This window comes from Lonchura striata, chromosome Z (assembly GCF_050655825.1).
Source record: "Lonchura striata isolate lonStrDom1 chromosome Z, ASM5065582v1, whole genome shotgun sequence".
NCBI lineage: Eukaryota > Metazoa > Chordata > Aves > Passeriformes > Estrildidae > Lonchura > Lonchura striata.
Genome location: NC_140740.1, coordinates 78,081,263 through 78,099,248, shown reverse-complemented (window position 1 = coordinate 78,099,248; position 17,986 = coordinate 78,081,263). Strand labels below are relative to the sequence as shown.

Here is a 17,986-nt window from a genome sequence, read left to right as displayed (position 1 = left end):
GAGCTGAAAATTTTACTGTGAAAAAATCTTTCTTGCACAAATAATAGATTAATGAAAAGTAGTAGATGTAATATGCTGTGAAATTTTCCTGCCTGTGATCAAAAATACCACTATTTCACAGTTGTAATGCAATGACTGGCTGCTTTATGGTTGCCCTGTACTTTTTGTTGGATAAGACAATGAGTGATAGAGCAGAATGTCAGGAACCTGCAGACTTTATTGCACTCATTCCAACTTTTAAGCATTTTAGAGTGAGATGTCATGCAGTTCTGGGTCTGCATTATTCCATTTCAGAAATATCTGCTCAGAATTTCTGAATGTAAATCATAATATCAAAGTTTGGAGGATCATACTAATTAAAGAAAAAAAAAAGAAAAGGAAGAGGGAAAATAAATGGTTGACAATTTGTTTTAAAACTAATTTAAAAATTAAAAGGTTAATAGTTTAGACTGACCTTTTTTACAATGTTGTCTAGAATAGCTTTGAAATATGTGAGCTCAAATGTTCATTTCTACTGGAATCCTATTTCTGATAGTGTGAAAGAGTTAAAATATAGACTAGAGCAGAACTAAGGTCACCCTTGTGGCAATGTTTTTCTGAAATAATTTACTACTTTCTAGCAGCTTTTACCTTAGAGCAGGGATGCATTTAGAAAGAATGATATTCTTGAATTTAGTAGCTCTCAATGGGTTTTTATTTTTGTTAAATCTTCCAATCTCTTTCTGAAACTAAGTACTTTTACAGCACCATACAAAGGAACTGCGCAGCCTAAGCATTTTGAAAGGGAAAATGTGACTCCTTCAGTTTGTTTCAAATCTGTGCTAGAATATCATTTGATGCAATCTTGTTTTCTATTATAGTAGTTATGGTGTGCACAGAGTGGAGAAGTTAGGCTCAAGATTCTAAAGAAATTGTTGCTAATTGACATCTCCCTTTTTACACTGTTCCGCATAGTCTCCTTGTACTTGGCCTTGTCCTTCTTCTGCTTGGTGTCACAGCTGTAATGGACCCGGAAAACTGATTCAAGACACAGATACTTATCAGAAGAAGATAAAAAAAGCCAAAATGTCAGAATGATTTACTACATACATTTGACTTAATGTAGCCTAATTTTTTGTTAGCCTATTCTTTTAATTATGTAGACATGATACAGTGAAATACACAAGTTGCAAATTCATTATAGGCCAGTCTTTGACTTCTTCTCTTACAGTATAATCAACTTCTCTCCTTAGAAAATTACTTAATAGTATTATTGATTTCTCTTCTCTTTCTAAGCTCAGCTTTGGAGGGATCCCAATGCCTGGAAAATCAGGGACATTATCACGCAGGAACTTTCATGGGTGTTTTGAAAATATTTATTATAATGGAGTGAACATTATTGACCTGGCCAGGAGGCATAAATCTCAGATCTACATTGTGGTAAGAGATTTATAGTTAAAAAAGAACAAATAATTAAAACAGAGAAAAAGATCACAATCACTTTCAAATCCAACCTGTTAGCACACAGTTCTAGTAAAATCTATGTTAGGCAATGAAAGAAAAATAAAGTAATTTTCAAGATGGGCTACTTTTCATTTTATGCTGAGTAGACTCATCCTAGTAGAAAAGGCAGGATGAATTTTATTTTTTAGGTCTTTAGCTGATATTTAGATAATGTCTGATATCACAATGTTGTGTGCTATCTGGGTGACAAAAGTCAATGAATAACAAGATGCATCAGAAACCATCAAGTCTTTGGCTATATAGCAAAGTATATGTGCCTGACTAATAAGAGCAGCAGCAGTATGTTTTAAAATTTCTTTATTGTTGAGAACACTGATCCACTTTGTCCAGAGCAGTATAATTTTGATAGATCAGTTCTGTTTTTCAATTTGTATTGATTTTTTTCTGAAGGCCTTTTAGTTTAGGTTGGTGGGTTTAATGTATTTTATTGTGACATGGCCAGGAGTCATATTATCCAAATTCTTACCTTTTATAGAAACAATTCCAAGAACAAAACAAATGCCTTCTGTGTTATAAAAGGCTTTCTAGACATTTTACTGAGTCCTTTGCTGTTGGTTTTTTTTGGTTTTTTTCCCTAGTACAGCAAGAGTCATCTCTGTTTGCAACATGTACTTATTTAGCAGCAGGAAATGCAGAGGTGTCATAGAAATCAGCTCAGAATAATTAAAAATATATCAAATGCTTTCATGATCCAAATATTTTAACCTGGATTTCTTTTCAGAATACAAAGAATCAAATTTGGTCCCTATCATAGAAGAAATTTGTCACTGTCATAGAAGAAATGGATGAGAGGCATTGCTTCTCATATGAAATTCACTTGAAATATTCTAAAGTTATCTAAGCTTATACCTCTGCATGATGCTTATGAATACTGGGGAATGGGCAATTATAGTAGGCTCTGGGTGGACTAGTGGAAGGCATCTATGAATTTATCTGTAATAGAAAATTTCATTACTTTCATGTCAAATGTTTTAAATTCTTCTGCTACTTTCAGAACTATTTAGGAGATGCTTCATAATTTAAATATTATAGAAAGAATCTCTGTTACCACAGAATCCCTGTTAAACAGGCACTTTACTGGGTAAATCTGCAAACAGCCAGCTTTTAGCATTTAACGAGGTTTATTAATCTGATGAGTACCTTTTTACTCTGTGTCAGTTTAGCTGACTATTTATTTCTGTACAGCTGAGTTCATAAAACAAAGCTTTTACCTATTTATCTATTTTCCTTGAAGAAAATGAAAACCCATAAACTTTAATAGTTTGCCACATCAGGGACTAGTGAATATTTTTCTTAAATTTATTTTAAAGCTACTTAATGTGTGGTCAAAGTTTTATATAGGCTCAAAAGTTTAAAACCTCTTGCTGTTGAACAGCAATTAGGTGCACTTTAAATTCCAAACACCTTAATCTTTAGTAATCCTTTTTCCAGAACAAATTAGTTATAGTTCAAATGGTGTCAGCAAGTCATTAGACCAGAGTGCACAGTGTACTACTATTAAGTACTGTAAAGTGTTAGCTAATTCTGACACCAGATGCAAAAAATGCATTATTCCTGTTCCAGATTTCTTATCTGCATCACTAAGTACAAGTACAGATGCAGGCTACTCTCAGAGTTTCTCAATTAATTAAAGCACAAGTTTACCTAAGAAATAGTTATTTCAGAAGAAGGTAAACACAAAATAAATGCTAGGTGCATAAATCCAACTCATAATCTCGTCCATATGGGCCTGCTTGAAAACACATTCACTCTTAGGTTAAAAAGTATGTACTGTACATTTGTAAGTAGTAAGAGTTTATATGTGGAATTTCTCTGTAAAAACAAATACTGGATTTGGTGCACATTTCAAATTGCATTAATTTGGATTTTTTTCTTAAATTTAACACCATCTTAAACAATCAGCGCTGGCTCAACATTCTTCTCTGCATCCAAGCATTTAGACCCATGCAAGTGTTTACATGCAGACAGCAGCATGGCATCTATTTGTCATTGAAGAATTTGTGAAGTCCCTAATGCTTACTGAGGCTGAGCCAAACTAGGAACAAAACAGATCTTTCTAACTCCTGAAGTAGCATTCAATCAGCCTCATAATTTAGGATCTTAAGTCATTCCCTCAAAGGTCCTTGCCATGCTGCACAGGCAGATGAGTCTAGTCTGGTCAGACAACTATGTTCATGTTTAGTTTTTGACTAATACATTTCAAGTACTATGTACCATGCTTTGAAGCTCTGCAGTTCCCATGAAGAAATTCTCATTACTCTTCCTAATGCCATATTTGTTTTATTTATTTCTAGGGCAATATGTCCTTCTCATGTTTAGAGCCACAGGTGGTTCCTGTTACATTTCTGAGCTCCAGCAGTTTCCTGGCACTGCAAGGCACATCAGGGCAAGATGAAGTATTTGTCAGTTTTGAGTTTCGCACTTGGAACAAGGAAGGACTTCTATTATCCAGTAAACTGCACCAGTCTTCTGGTGGTTTCCTCTTATATCTGAGTGATGGGAGAGTCAAAATCAATCTTCATAAAACAGGAAGAGTACTGAGTGACATCGCTACAGGTAAAAGAAATGAAGAAAAAAAATTACAATACTCTTATGAATAAAAGAAAAAAAATTAAAGTCATTTATTTAGTACTTGCTTTCTTGACTTATTTTTATGATTATTTTGTGTACAACTGTGCTTGTGGGAATTTTACACCCAATTATTTTTAAATGCTTTCTTTTCTCACAAACATACCTATTATTTTCTTTCCCGATGAATGAGCAGCAATTACTTTCAGTAATATAGATTGAAAAATGGAATCCTTAGCTTAACATGCATACACTGTGTACAGCTCATGTGTATAACCTGGAAAATCTAAGCAACTTTCTCAGTTGTGAAGTGTAAGAAATTTAGTCTCTTACTCTGTCAAGCTAAGTAATATAGATGTTTCTTGCCATTGTTCTGTGCTTTCAAGAAGTATCAAGTAACTAAATTTTTTTATAAAGTTATACATCTCTATAAAATATAATGTCTGTTATTTTTAGAATTATCAATCACAGATATCCATTAATCTGGGACAGTGGATGCCTAATACCAGATTGTGTTTCAGAAAACCAGGACAAGTTTGAGTCTATGATTAAAAAAAAAGGGAACGAGGAAAATGAATACCTGAGAGCTAAAGGGTCACTTTTGTAGTTAAACGCTAAATCGAGACTAAATCATCTACTTTTGGTAGTGCACTGCTAGGCATCCCTCAGGGTAAAACAGATTTTCAGAAAGTTAGTAGCTAGTCTATTCTTCTGATGACTAATTGCACCTTTGGCAAACAAACATGTCAAGACAAAAGGATGAAGATACTATAGTGATACACAGTCATGTTAGAGAGTATTCAGTTGGGATTCTAAGCAAATTCCTCCTTTAACTTTCTCTCTGCCTGGCAGGAATGGGACTAAGTCTTTCACAAAGAGTCTCCTCAGTTTTTCTGAGCACTGCTGGCAGTTGATATGGGAAAAACTAGACTGCTAGCCCAGTCAGGAATCTCCATCTTTCAGGAAATATGACATCAGGACAGAAAAACATCATCTCCACCATCAAAGGCTTTTTATAAAATGCTGAGATCCAGTAACTACCCCATGTAATAATATCATCACCTTCACCTAGCAGCTTTTCATCAGTATTGTACTATTCTCTGACATTCCATGTATCACAGCAACCTTAGAGCTTCTCATTTTTAATGCAAACAAATTGAATTTTGCCCTTTACTTGTAGATGGATTATATGATGTGATATGGTGAGTCCTAAGACAGGAAAAAAGACAATAGAGATTAAATGGTTAAAGGGGATCACAAGAAATGTATCATAGGATGGAAACCGAGTCTGGGGTTGGAGTAGTTTCTGTATGGACAAAGATGACCAGAATCCACTAGTGGGAGGAATATATTGTAGAAGCAATGGTGAATTTGGATGCAGAAAACACATATATGAGATCCAAAACATCACTTGATCTTTGATTCATTTTGACCCATACAGAAGCATGTATTTTCCATTTCATAATCACAAAGCAGAATATTATCAGTGTAAAAGAAACCAGGTTAGTTCCAGTTATGTAATAAAAAACAAGTGATAAACCCCCAAACTAGTTGTAATTAGTATAAAGACAAAATAAGAATAAACTGATCTAAATTATTCTCAAAATTTATTAGGCAGTATAATGCAAAGGGAGCAAAGTAGAACAAAGCAGGACAAGAAACAGCCACAGGATTTGAACATGAGGTCTCCTTAATCTCTGCTCCATGCCGCTGTTTCTTTGATTGATTCCTTACTTTAAATCCTCTTAATAAATGAAAATTCCTTCCCTTTCTTGAGGAAGAAGGGGAAGGGGGAGGGGAAGGGGAAGGGGAAGGGGAAGGGGAAGGGGAAGGGGAAGGGGAAGGGGAAGGGAGAAACTGTGAAGTTCATTATGCTTCTACAGATATATAATGATTACAAGTAAAATTTCAAAATGTTGATTATTTTAACTCAGGAAAAGACTATAAGCCTGTAATGACCACAGATGATGCTGAAATGTACATAAATACTTTCATCCGGTTCCTGTGAATGATAATAGGAACGGCTCTGGTATTTTTTATTTTCTAAAATAACTGATGCACAAAGAGTACCACTTTAATGACAAGAAATTTCCCTAGGCTTACCATTTGAAAATGTCAATTTCTTAGTAAGAATGTCAGTGGTACGTAGTTAACAGTGATGAATTTGGCTTTTTAGGAGCTATTTAAATAGCTGTTCAATTAGGTGATATATGTTAAAGAAACTGTTGCCATGCACTGTCATTTTAACAGACTGGCTGATGATGGTGGCACTTTTAACAGCAGTAGGTAGACTTACACATGGGGCAATTTATTCCATTTCAAAGCTGCAATGCAATACATAAGATATTAGTGTAAACATCCCAAAATAAATCTTGACATTCTATGCTGAAACAGAATTTAATGTTCTCATGCTAGGTTAAGCTTTCTGTTCATAAAGTCTAACAGGAGGAATTGTGTTTGTCTTTGTGAAGGCAAAAGCTACAGCAAAATCATCTTATTCTCTTCTGAGAAGGAATTTATCTAACAAAACCATATGGGAAAGTTTCTCTTGAGTTTTTGAAGTGTTTGTTGTAGAAATCACTGAAGCAATTCAAGTCTGCATTTGGAGGTTGAGTAATTAAATTATGGATGGTTGGGCTGAAGATTTGCTCCCCTACAGGCAAGGACTTATGACCTGACTTTCACACGCATAAACACACACCCACACACCCACACCCACACACACACACACACACACACACACACACACACACACATGTAATATTTGATAATTAAATCGGAGCATATTTCTTTGTGCACAAGTTTAAGTTAATTATGCTATGTTTTTTTAAGAATTTCTTTAACCATATGAAACTGAGGAGAATGTTATATCATTTCATAACTAATTCAGTTATAGTGAATTCTTTCTTTTGCAGAATGGCTGCTTAATGTGTTTCATTTGTAGCCTCTTTTGCAAGTGGTACATCAAATACTCATAAAGAAATAACATAGATTTAAAAAAAAGAGAAATCAACACAAAGTTAATTTGTTTTGAATTATGAGACCAAATTGAATTACAATATGTGTAAATGTTAGATCTTATTACTCAATGTCTTCTTTGACCCTCTATTTCTATGCAGCTTTTAATTTCCATGCAGCATTTAGTTAAGTGATGTTAATAATAATAATAATGAGATTTCATTGTTATACTTCAGACTAGTCTATAAATTACTTCCTCTAAACTTTTTTTGTTTCTCACTGATCTTCTAATAATTTATATACACTGCATTTTATACATGTGTTCCTGAGGTCAGGTATCATTGTTCTGCAAGGGGCTGGTAAGGGGGTGCCAGGGAGCAGAATGGTCCTCTTGCTATCCAAGAGGAGGCAGTTAGAGAACTACTGGGACACTTGGATATTTATAAATCAATGGGATCAGATCAGATCCACCCTAGGGTGATGAGGGAGCTGGCAGATGAGCTTGCGAAGCCACTCTCCATCATTTATCAGGAGTTGTGGCTCACTGGTGAGGTCCTGGACAATTGGAAACTGGCCAATGTGACACCCATTTACAAAAAAGGTAGGAAGTAGGATCCTGGTAATTACAGGCCAGTTAGCCTGACCTCAGTACCAGGTAAGATAATGGAACAGTTCATACTGAGTGCTATCACACAGCACTTACAGGATGGCCAGGGTATCAGACCCAGTCAGCATGGGTTCTAAAGGGAGGTCATGTCTGACCAACCTGGTCTCCTTCTATGACCAGATGACTCTTCTGGTAGATGCAGGAAAGGCTGCGGATGTTGTCTATTTAGACTTCAGCAAGGCCTTTGATACTGTTTCCCCTAGCATACCCCTGGAAAAGCTGGCAGCCCATGGCTTGGATGGGAGCACCCTTCACTAGGTTAAGAACTGGCTGGACGGCTGGCCCAGAGAGTGCTGGTGAGCAGTGCTGCATCCAGCTGGGGCCAGGCACCAGTAGTGTCCCTCAGGGCTCTGTGCTGGGACCAGTTCTATTTAATATTTTTATAGATGACATGGATGAGGGCATTGAATCCTTCATTAGTAAAATTGCAGATGATACTAAGCTTGGGAGCTTGTGTTGATCTGTTGGAAGGAAGGAGGGCTCTGCAAAGAGATTTGGATTGATTGGACAGATGAGCAGAGTCCAACAGCATGAAATTGAATAAGTCTAAGTGCCGAGTTCTGCATTTTGGACACAAAAATCCCCTACAGCATTACAGGTTTGGGACAGTATGGCTGGACAGTGTCCAGGCAGAAAGGGACCTGGGGGTGCTGGTCGACAGCTGGTTGGATATGAGCCAGCAACGTGCCTTAGTGGCCAAGAAGGCCAATGGCATCCTGGCCTGCAGTAGGAATTGTGTGACCAGCAGGAGTAGGGAGGTTATTCTTCCCCTATACTCAGCACTGGTGAGATCACATCTTGAGTTCTGTGTCCAGTTCTGGGCCCCTCAGTTCAGGAAGGACATAGAGATACTTGAGCGTGTCCAGAGGAGGGCAGCGAGGCTGGTGAGGGGCTTGGAACACAAGCCCTATGAGGAATGTTTGAGGGAGTTGGGGTTGTTTAGCCTGGAGAAGAGGAGGCTTAGGGTGACCTTATTGCTCTCTACAGCTTCCTGAAGGGAGGCTGTAGACAGGTGGGGGTCAATCTCTTCCGCTGGACAGCAACTGGCAGAACAAGAGGACACAGTCTCAAGCTACATCAGGGAAGGTTTAGGTTGGATATTAGGAAAAAAAATTTCACTGAAAGAATAATAAAATACTGGAATTGTCTTCCTAGGGAGGTGGTTGAATCACCATCTCTGGATATGTTTAAAAAAAGACTGGATTTGGCACTTGGTGCTATAGTCTAATTGTGGTGTTAGGGCACAGGTTGGACTTGATGATCTTAGAGGTCTCTTCCAACCTCATTATTCTGTGTTTCTGTGATTCTGTGATTCTGTGATCCCATAGACCCTATTCTAATACTTAGATTTAAAATAATGGAACTATAAATATGTCCATTTAAAATAATAATGTACATTTATGTGAATAAATGGACATCTTGTTTAACAGCTACCTTATTATGTACTAAAAAAATTAATTGCTTTGATTTTCCTGTTTGTTTGTGGTTAAGTATTTTTCTAACTCACAGTAGAGCAGCAGACAATATAAGTTTCAGATGGAATGTAAATGTTGGTAGTCCACTGGCCTCTTCCACTTAGATGTTTTGCCACTCAGTGGTTCTACAGAAGCAAATGGGAATTTAGTCAAGGTTCTCGATTCAAGGGCTAAAATGAACAGTTTTCTTCAGAGGGTCTTGTGCTTCCACAATGGCATTGCTTAGTTCTCAGACTTAATAAAAGGGATTTCAAGAAAGTCTTAACTTTAGCTACACGGACATTGTTGAATATCTCTAATCATGCTAACCACTAAGAAGGGGAGATAAAATATCCATTCCAAAATCATACAGTAGATCAGCAAGGTGAATTACAATCAACAAACTAAAAAATGTAAAATCCATATTATTAATTTTCTAGTAACCAAAACTTCTGATGATCTGAAATACCACTCTTTATATGTTAGGACAGTCTCTTACCTACCTTCACAGTCAAATATTGCAAGGTTTGGAATATGGTTTACTCACCAGAACAACAAGCTATGGAAGCAGGATGCACAACTAAGAATTAACAGCAGTTATCCTTGTAACAATTAAAATAAAGTGATAGAGTTTTTTGCTAGATTTAATATTTTCAGTAATAACATAGGTAGTGAGATCAAGTGTATCCCCAGCAAGTTTGCTGATGACACCCACCTGAGAGGTGCTCTAGGGAATGAATGCAACCCTTGGTAGATTTGAAGATGGAGGGTGCTTGATAGACTTGAAGAATGGATACATGTGAATCTCATGAAGCTCAGCAAAGCTAAATTCAAATTCCTTTACCTAGATTTGAGTACTCCCCAATATCAGTACAGGCTGGGTGAGGAAGGGATTAAGAGCGGACCTGTCAAGAAGAACTTGGGGGATCACATAGATGAGACCCCACCTCAAGAATTCCTTCAAGCTCTAAGGTCCCCAGCACAAGAAAAACATGGTCCTGCTAGAGAGAGAGTGGAGCAGGGACGTGAAAATTATCAGAGGGCTGGAGCACATCTCCATGAAGAAGGCTGAGAAAGCCAGTATTGTTCAGCCTGAAAAAAAAACAAAACAAAAACAAAAACAACAACAAAAAAAACCACAAACCAAACCAAAACAAACAACAAAAAAAAAAACCAAGCAAAAAAAACCAACCAAACAAAAAAAAAAAAAAAAAAAACAAAAAACAAAAATAAAACAAAACCCAAAAACTTTAAGGAGACCTTATTGTGACTTTTCAATACATAAGAGAAGGACTATAATGGAGAATTTTATTCCTTTTTTCCTCCAAGGATCTGTAGTGGCAGAACTAGAGGTAGCAATTTTAAAGTGGTACAGGTTAGATTTACATGCTCCATTCCTGGAAATGTTCAAGGGTATGTTGTAGGGGAGTTTTAGCAACCTGATCCAGTAAAAAAGTCCCTGCAAAGAGGGGCATTTATCAAGCTGGTTTTGACTGTAGCCCAAAATGCTATATGATTCCATGATTCTTTAATTTCTAAAGGAAGAGATACTGTATTAACAAGATGTGACTGAGGAAAATTTCAATCACTTGAAGTACCTATGAGAGGCTGGGGCTAATGCAAAATGTTTAGGATTTCTTGTTCCCTAATAAATATGTTACATGCTCCCCAATAAATATGCTGATTGAAGTAAGGTGAAAATGAAAGAAAAAGCATATAGGACTAATATTATCTTAAATACTTTGGAGATATTATCTAGGTGATAGTTCATCTGAGTTTGCAATGTCCTTCTAGGGTTTATCTCTTAATTTTATTACAGTCTTGTATTTAGATTATGGTAGTCAACAATCTATGGATCCTAATTATGCTATAATTTAGTTATTTGAACCTCCTCATCTTTCTCTTTTTATTTCTTTTCTTTCTGTTTGAATTAATATCTTAACTCATGGACTGTTACTGCAGCATATACAACATGTCCTAGAGAGGACTACATAAATACATTAAATTTCAAGAAGGAAATCACAGATCACAAATCACAAGCATTATGCAGTCAAGAAAATACTTTACCTAATTTAATTGTTTTATTCTTTGTTCTTCACTGAAAGTACCTCTATTATAAAGACTACTCAAGATTGACTTTAAGCAGTTGTTAAAGATAATAGCATGGTTACATGCTGCCCTGTGTTGAACTTATTTGTGTATACATAAGTGCTTTCCAGAATCAGGGCTATAGGTTTATTGCTTTTTGACACCTCACATCTACACAGCCAGAGGTAATGTAAATTTGTGGTGGTGGCTAAACTCGCAGAATATTTTCTCACACATGTACAATAAAACAATCAGCTGAAAGCAAAAATGTCTTGTGACACTGACACAATGATTGCTGAATATTTTAGCATCTACAGTATTTTGCTATTTTGCCATATTGTAATATAATGACCGCTTTGTAACAGTGTAATAAAAATATGCATTATGTACAAAATACTATATTTACCATCACAATGATGTTGTAATGATAACCTCCTTGGATTGTGAGAATGCTCTTCACAGTCATTACATTAAATGAATGTATTACAGATAATTAGGCTAAAATGGTAGTACTACAACACTAAGACTTATTCACTGAAGTAGCTTTATTTTTTATTTATCAAATGTGAAGCAAGGTTCTGTCTTTACAAAATATGCTTGTGCTTATTAAGTTCCTTTTCATTTTACTATCACTTGGAGATTTTATGTGGGCTATGATTGCTCTCTTGGTTCCTTCTCCTTTCAATTCTAAAACATTTAGATAGTATAACAAGAGGTGGAAGTTCATACTAAATTTTGGGGTTTTATTTTTCTTTCAGGTGCTGGATTAAATAATGGCCAGTGGCATTCTGTATCTCTCGCTGTCAAAAGGAACCGTATCAGTGTAAGAGTGGACAATGATGTGACCACATCTGCTCATGCCTTCATACCTCTGCAGATTTATTCAGATGTTTTCTACTTTGGAGGTGAAATACTATTGTTTGTTTATATAGGCAATATCCAATGGTTACACATCAAGTTTTCCTGAGTATCTAATCAAATGAAAACAATTGTTTGGCTTGCTTCAAATCTTCTTTGCCTAGCTTGATTCAGGCACTGTTATGATGTTTTCAGTTTCCTTTGAATTTTACCATGCTGGGTGGAATAAATCACCACCCTAAATTCTTGGTCACTTTTTAGATTGTCATAACTTATGTTGCAATAATTGAATCTCATCTGGCTGGAAATCAAACAGACACACAAAGGTTTCTCTTGCTGTAGACTTATTGTTTTGCTAAATGAATATTTTGGAGTGTCTTCCACTGTAATAACTTTAAGTTTTCACCTTAAGTATATGCTTATATGTGTAAATACTCTCCTTGTGTGATATATAGATTTTTTTTTTTTTTACCACAGTGTGTAACTGTTCTTCATTTGATTAATATAATTTGTGCCTAAAAACCTATATGTACATATAGGTTCATTTTTCTAGGAATATCAACAGTCATCTGTCATCAAGAGATTATGTCATTAATAACGTGTCTTGTTACAGATTGAGAGGAATATGTTGTTCTGTTATTCATATAATTCTTTTGGGAATAGGCTGCATAGAAGCAATGATAAACATTACCTGACTGTGTTGTTTGCCTAATGCTTCCTCTCTTTTAAACATTAATGGTTGAATTATGAAATTATTAATTATTTATTAATAATTCTCAAATGCCTGAGAAAACTGAGAAGGTTATCTACAAAAGTATGGACTCATGGACATCATACTCATAATGAGTATGGACTCAGTCATTGTCTAGAGACAACTTCCCTTGAAACAATAGGTTTTAAATAAATTTCATGTTCACAGATACACGCTTAGTGCAGTAACTGCTACAGGAGCATTCACATGAATTTTCACCTCTGGCATCTACCCTGTTATACTAAAAACATCCCTTGACTTGGCTAATAACCAGCAAAATCAGAGAAAGATGGAAAATATTAGTATTGAGTAAACCTTCTATGTTGGTTCAGGTTCCCAGATCTTGATCAGGTGAATTTTCATCATTGCAGAGTTGATGGCACAGATGAACAGTTCAGAATGGATGTGGGGAGTTACAAAAAGCAGCATATTCGATTAAGTTGTAGAAGGGCACTTCTATTTGTGTTTTGCAATGTGGAGAGGGCAAAATAATTCCATACTGGAAGTTCCAACTCCATATCCACCCCTCAGATTCTATGATATCAGCCTTATCACTGAAAACTGCAACTCATGCATCTCATGCAGTTAGGGAATGCTAGAAGTGGGTTTCTGAGTTTAGAAAATCTTTATTAAATTTTTATATTATATGCCAGTGTCAAAATGCAGACAATGCATTTTTACTTTCTTTACAAGTTTATATGAATATTTACCACGTTTGTGCTGTTTGTTAAACTATGAGTAGCAGCCTTTCAGGGCAGATGTCCTGGGGACACAGTGATTTGTTTACTTGATTTAATGAATACAAAGTATGCAGGAAATATGTATGTTTAACTAGGAAAATGTGTAATAAACATGAAAATATTTTAGTGTTATGTCAGCACAATTTCTAGTTATGCCATCATCAAGGGTCTCTAACCTCTTTCAGTTCTTTTAATAAAAACTCATTACAACTGTAAGGGTAAATGAGATCATTTAATATTGCAATAAGAAATAAATTTAAATGATTAAAGGATTTCTTTTTGTCTTTAATACCTAGTCTACAATTGTAAGGAAACACAATTTAATCAATATAAATGGTATTTGTCTCTTCTCTAATAGAAGACAATTTTTGGAAAAGAGACACCAAGAAAAATATCTGAGACACAATTTTGTAAAATAGCTATGCTGAAAATTACAAACTTTTCCTGATTTCTTTGGCCTTTATTTATTTGTTTGGGGTTTTTTTGTTTATCTATTATTTATTTATTTAGGCTCTACTTGAAGTATTTTGTTCTCAAATGAGCATCACATTTTTCACTAGAAATGACAGAATTTATGTTGCCATTCAACTGTAGAATGCTGTAAAACACGTGGTTAAACCTGTAATTCATTTGTCTAACTGTGCATGGTGCTGAAAACTTACTGTGCTCTTATTTTTACTTTTGCAATTCCACATATTTGTTCTTAAAACAACACACCAGGTAGATAATAAACATTTGCCTTTAGAAACATGATAAAAATTTTGATCAATTTGGTTCCTGAGCAGATTTATACACACTGCAAGTCTATTAACTTGTAAAATTTCAGTTTTAATTCATTTTCTAATCTATATTTCTCAAAAATATATCTATACTATTTATGTTGTGGCACACTTATTTGAATATATTTAATAGTTTCTACCGTCACTTTTCTTTTCTGTATCATAAGCCTCTCCACTGTCTTTACAAGACTTCAAAAGTACTCATTAGCTTTGTGGAATACACAAGTGTCTTAAAACTCATTGCTTCCTGACATCGTAAAACAGGAAGGTCTTCAAATGCTGTGAATCAGAATGCAGTATTGTTTGACTAAAATCAGAGGATGACTCTTGTGCATCATTGAAGGAACAATAATACCCCATGGAAGAAAGACAAATAAAGCATGGTAGTGCAGTGTTTAGCTGACATTGGGAAAAACTGCTCAATGTACATGTTTTAAATCAAATCAGGATTAAAGCAATTTATTTATTTATTTACTACAAATGTTTACTTATTTGGCAATCAGTGAACAAGGCATTTCTGAACCAGTAAGACAATAGATAAGCCACAATATTAAATTCTTACAGAGTGTGTCTATCCAGATGGCATGGATGGTATGTAGTCTAAACCTCAGTTCTAAACAAGTCTGATTAGATAAGATGTGACAACTCAAGCCTTGTACAATTGCAAAGATGGAAATCTTATAACTTCTTGGGGCAAATTGTTCTCATATGGACCACTGTCACAGTAAAAATACTTGTTGCTTGTGTCTTATACTTTATGAACCAAATTTGTAGTTATAGTTTTGTCCTTTGCCTCTTGTCCTGTCACCATATATTGCAGGAAATACTCCTGCTCCATCTTCTCTGTGCCATCTTATCAGATATCTTTACCTTCTCTTCTTAAGAGTGAGTAGGCCCAGGTCTCTCATACTCTCCTCATAACTGCATTCAACTTCCAGCCACCTTGGAGGCCTCCTGTGGCCTCACTCTAGGATATCAGTGTCCTTTCTCCCCTGTTCTGGGGAGCCAGAACTACAGCACTCCAGATATGGCCTCACAAGTACCATGCAGCAGGAAGAGCCACTTCTCAAGGCTTGCTGACTATGGTCTTGGCAATGCATCCCAGAATGGCACTGGCCTTCTGTGCTACAAGAGCACTTCCCCAGATCATAGCTCACGTGATAGTCACTAGGATCTCAGGCCTCTCTCTAGACAGTTATCCTCCAGTTTGGATTGTTGTGTGGACTTGCTCCATCTCAGATTAAAAATCTTGATCTTGTTCTTAATGAATTTCATGACATTCCTATCCAAGTCCCTTTGAGTTGCAGCCCTGCTCTTCAACATTTTGCCCCTTCCTCTGGTTTGGTATCAGTTGCATGCCTGATGAAAGCACATGCTGCCTCATGATCAAGGTCATTAATCAAGACGTTATAGATGTCACTACTGATCTCTAAAAAATCTTCTGCTCAGTGATCATCAGCTGGATTTTGCAGCATCAACTGCCTGCTTATTCCACCCATATATATCGTGAATCTGGTGATAGGGACATAATAGAACTGTAAATTCTTTGCTAAAGTCATGGTATGCAATACTCAGTGCTCTCCCTTTATACTGTTCATCACTACAGCAAAGAAAACAAAGACCTCAGTCAGGAATAATTTAACCTTGAAGCTAAAGTTAGCCAGTTAACTTCTTGTCCTTTGCATGTTTAGGAATGGCTTTAAGAAGTTTTGCTCTGTGAATTTTCCAGGTACTGTGATAAGACTAACAGCCCTCTAGTTTCCTGAAGATGGGTGTTACTTTTCCTATTATCAAGAAGTTAAGCATATTGCCAAGACCCTTTGAGGATTAAAATGTTAATGAATCCACAATGACAATGTCAATCATTAAAATAGCATTGATCAGCTCCTGCAGCATACTCAGGTGCACCTTGTTCTTTTACTGTGTTCTTTTACCATGGATACTACAGTCTTTTTTTTATACTCTGCTAGGATATGGGAATCCTAAAGATCAGTTTTACCAGTGAAGGAAAAGACCTTGAAGGAAATGATTCCCTTGTCACTAAATCCCCTGCCCCATGTGATATATGGATAATATCCTTAATTTCTTTAGCCTTCTGTTGTACCTACAGCAAATTTTTTGTTGCACTTGAACTTCCTTGGCAAGTTTTATCTCCTCTTGGTTTCCTACGTACATTCCTAGGTTGTGTCTTTGTATTCTTTTCTATGTTGCATGTCCCTGATACCACATTTTGTGTGCTTTCTTTTTGTATTTGCACTCATTCAGGAGCTCCATGTTGCAGGCCTTATGTCACACTTAATTAACTATTTTGATATTGCTATGGACTTCCCTTTTACTCTGAAGGGCTTTTTTGTTGAAAACTATCCCACCCTTTTGCTCACAAGGCAATTTTTAATGGTATCCTCAAAACAGATCCTGAACAGAAAAATTTTGGTTCTTCTAAAGTCAAGGGTTATAATTCTGGAGTTTATTTATTTCTTCTCCACAGCTTCATCCTCATGTTTGCTGTAACCAAGTCTATCCTTGATCTTTACATTTTCAACCATTTCTTTCTTGTCCATGAGCAGCAGGTTCAATGGAGCATCTGTCCTAGTTGAGTCATTCATTGACAATCTGCAACAAGAAGTTCCAGTACTTTACAAAATATTCCTAACAGCTGACAGAGCAGAATCACTGTACTTAATAACTGGTTGTTTTGATTTTTTTTTTCTTATTTGGCTTCAATTGTGACTTAAAACTTGTTCAAATCATGTGACCTTGTATTGTAACCTAACTTACTGGGACTAAGGTGTCACAGTCTACCTGTTCGTATCTTGATTCCACTCATTGCTTTGGAACTTTTGTTTAGGTTACCCTTTAAAAAAAGTTTTAGCGTTGTTTTGCATATGGTTTAAAAACAGTAAGACTGCAGAGAAGTATTTCTTTTCAGTCATACAACCATAGTTTATCAGAAGAGCTTCTGGCTAAAGTACTCCAATCACATAGTTTAAAATTTGTGGAGGTTATAAAAGTCCAATTTACTTTTGGAGTATATAATATTTTTCAGTAAAATATTTATTTTCAGCTCCAGTTTTTATTCTTTTTTCAGGCTGTCCTAGCAGTGGAAACATTTCTGAATGTAATACCTCATTTGGTGGTTTTCAAGGGTGCATGCGGCATATTTCCATTGGTAACAAAGCAGTGGATATGATCTCTATTCAGCAAAATGGTTTTGGCAATTTCAGTGATCTTCTCATAGATTTATGTGGCATTACAGACAGGTGAGAAAATTATGTTTACTTATTAATTTATTTATGTCTATGTTTTGTTTCTAATAGTGATTTGATGACAAAGAACAGAACACTTACAAAATTAAATGGTGTTTCTTTTGTAAGAATTCAGAAATCCTGAATAAATGCAGAATACGTAGCATATAGCAAATAGATTTTACTGCAAATAAAATTAACTTTGACTAAAATTATTTTATATTTCTGACAAATGTAAATATCTTGCTTTCTTTTCAAGTAAGCTGCAGACACAAATCCCCTACTGCAACCTGTAGCCCCATCCACCCTTTAAAATACTATGTTTTTTACAGTTAATGCTGTTTCCTATATTCTCCAGAAACACAGTAGATAATA

The 17,986-nt window shown here is 35.7% G+C and overlaps 1 protein-coding gene across 1 annotated transcript in view; it reads left to right on the top strand.

The window, feature by feature from the left end:
- Positions 1-17,986, top strand: part of CNTNAP4 (contactin associated protein family member 4) — a 203,388-nt gene that overhangs the window by 132,576 nt on the left and 52,826 nt on the right. Inside the window, exons 7-10 of the mRNA XM_031507421.3 lie at positions 1,276-1,419; positions 3,798-4,059; positions 11,997-12,143; positions 17,455-17,626. Of these exons, the coding sequence (XP_031363281.2) occupies positions 1,276-1,419; positions 3,798-4,059; positions 11,997-12,143; positions 17,455-17,626 (725 nt within the window). The remainder of the gene's footprint in view (positions 1-1,275; positions 1,420-3,797; positions 4,060-11,996; positions 12,144-17,454; positions 17,627-17,986) is intronic.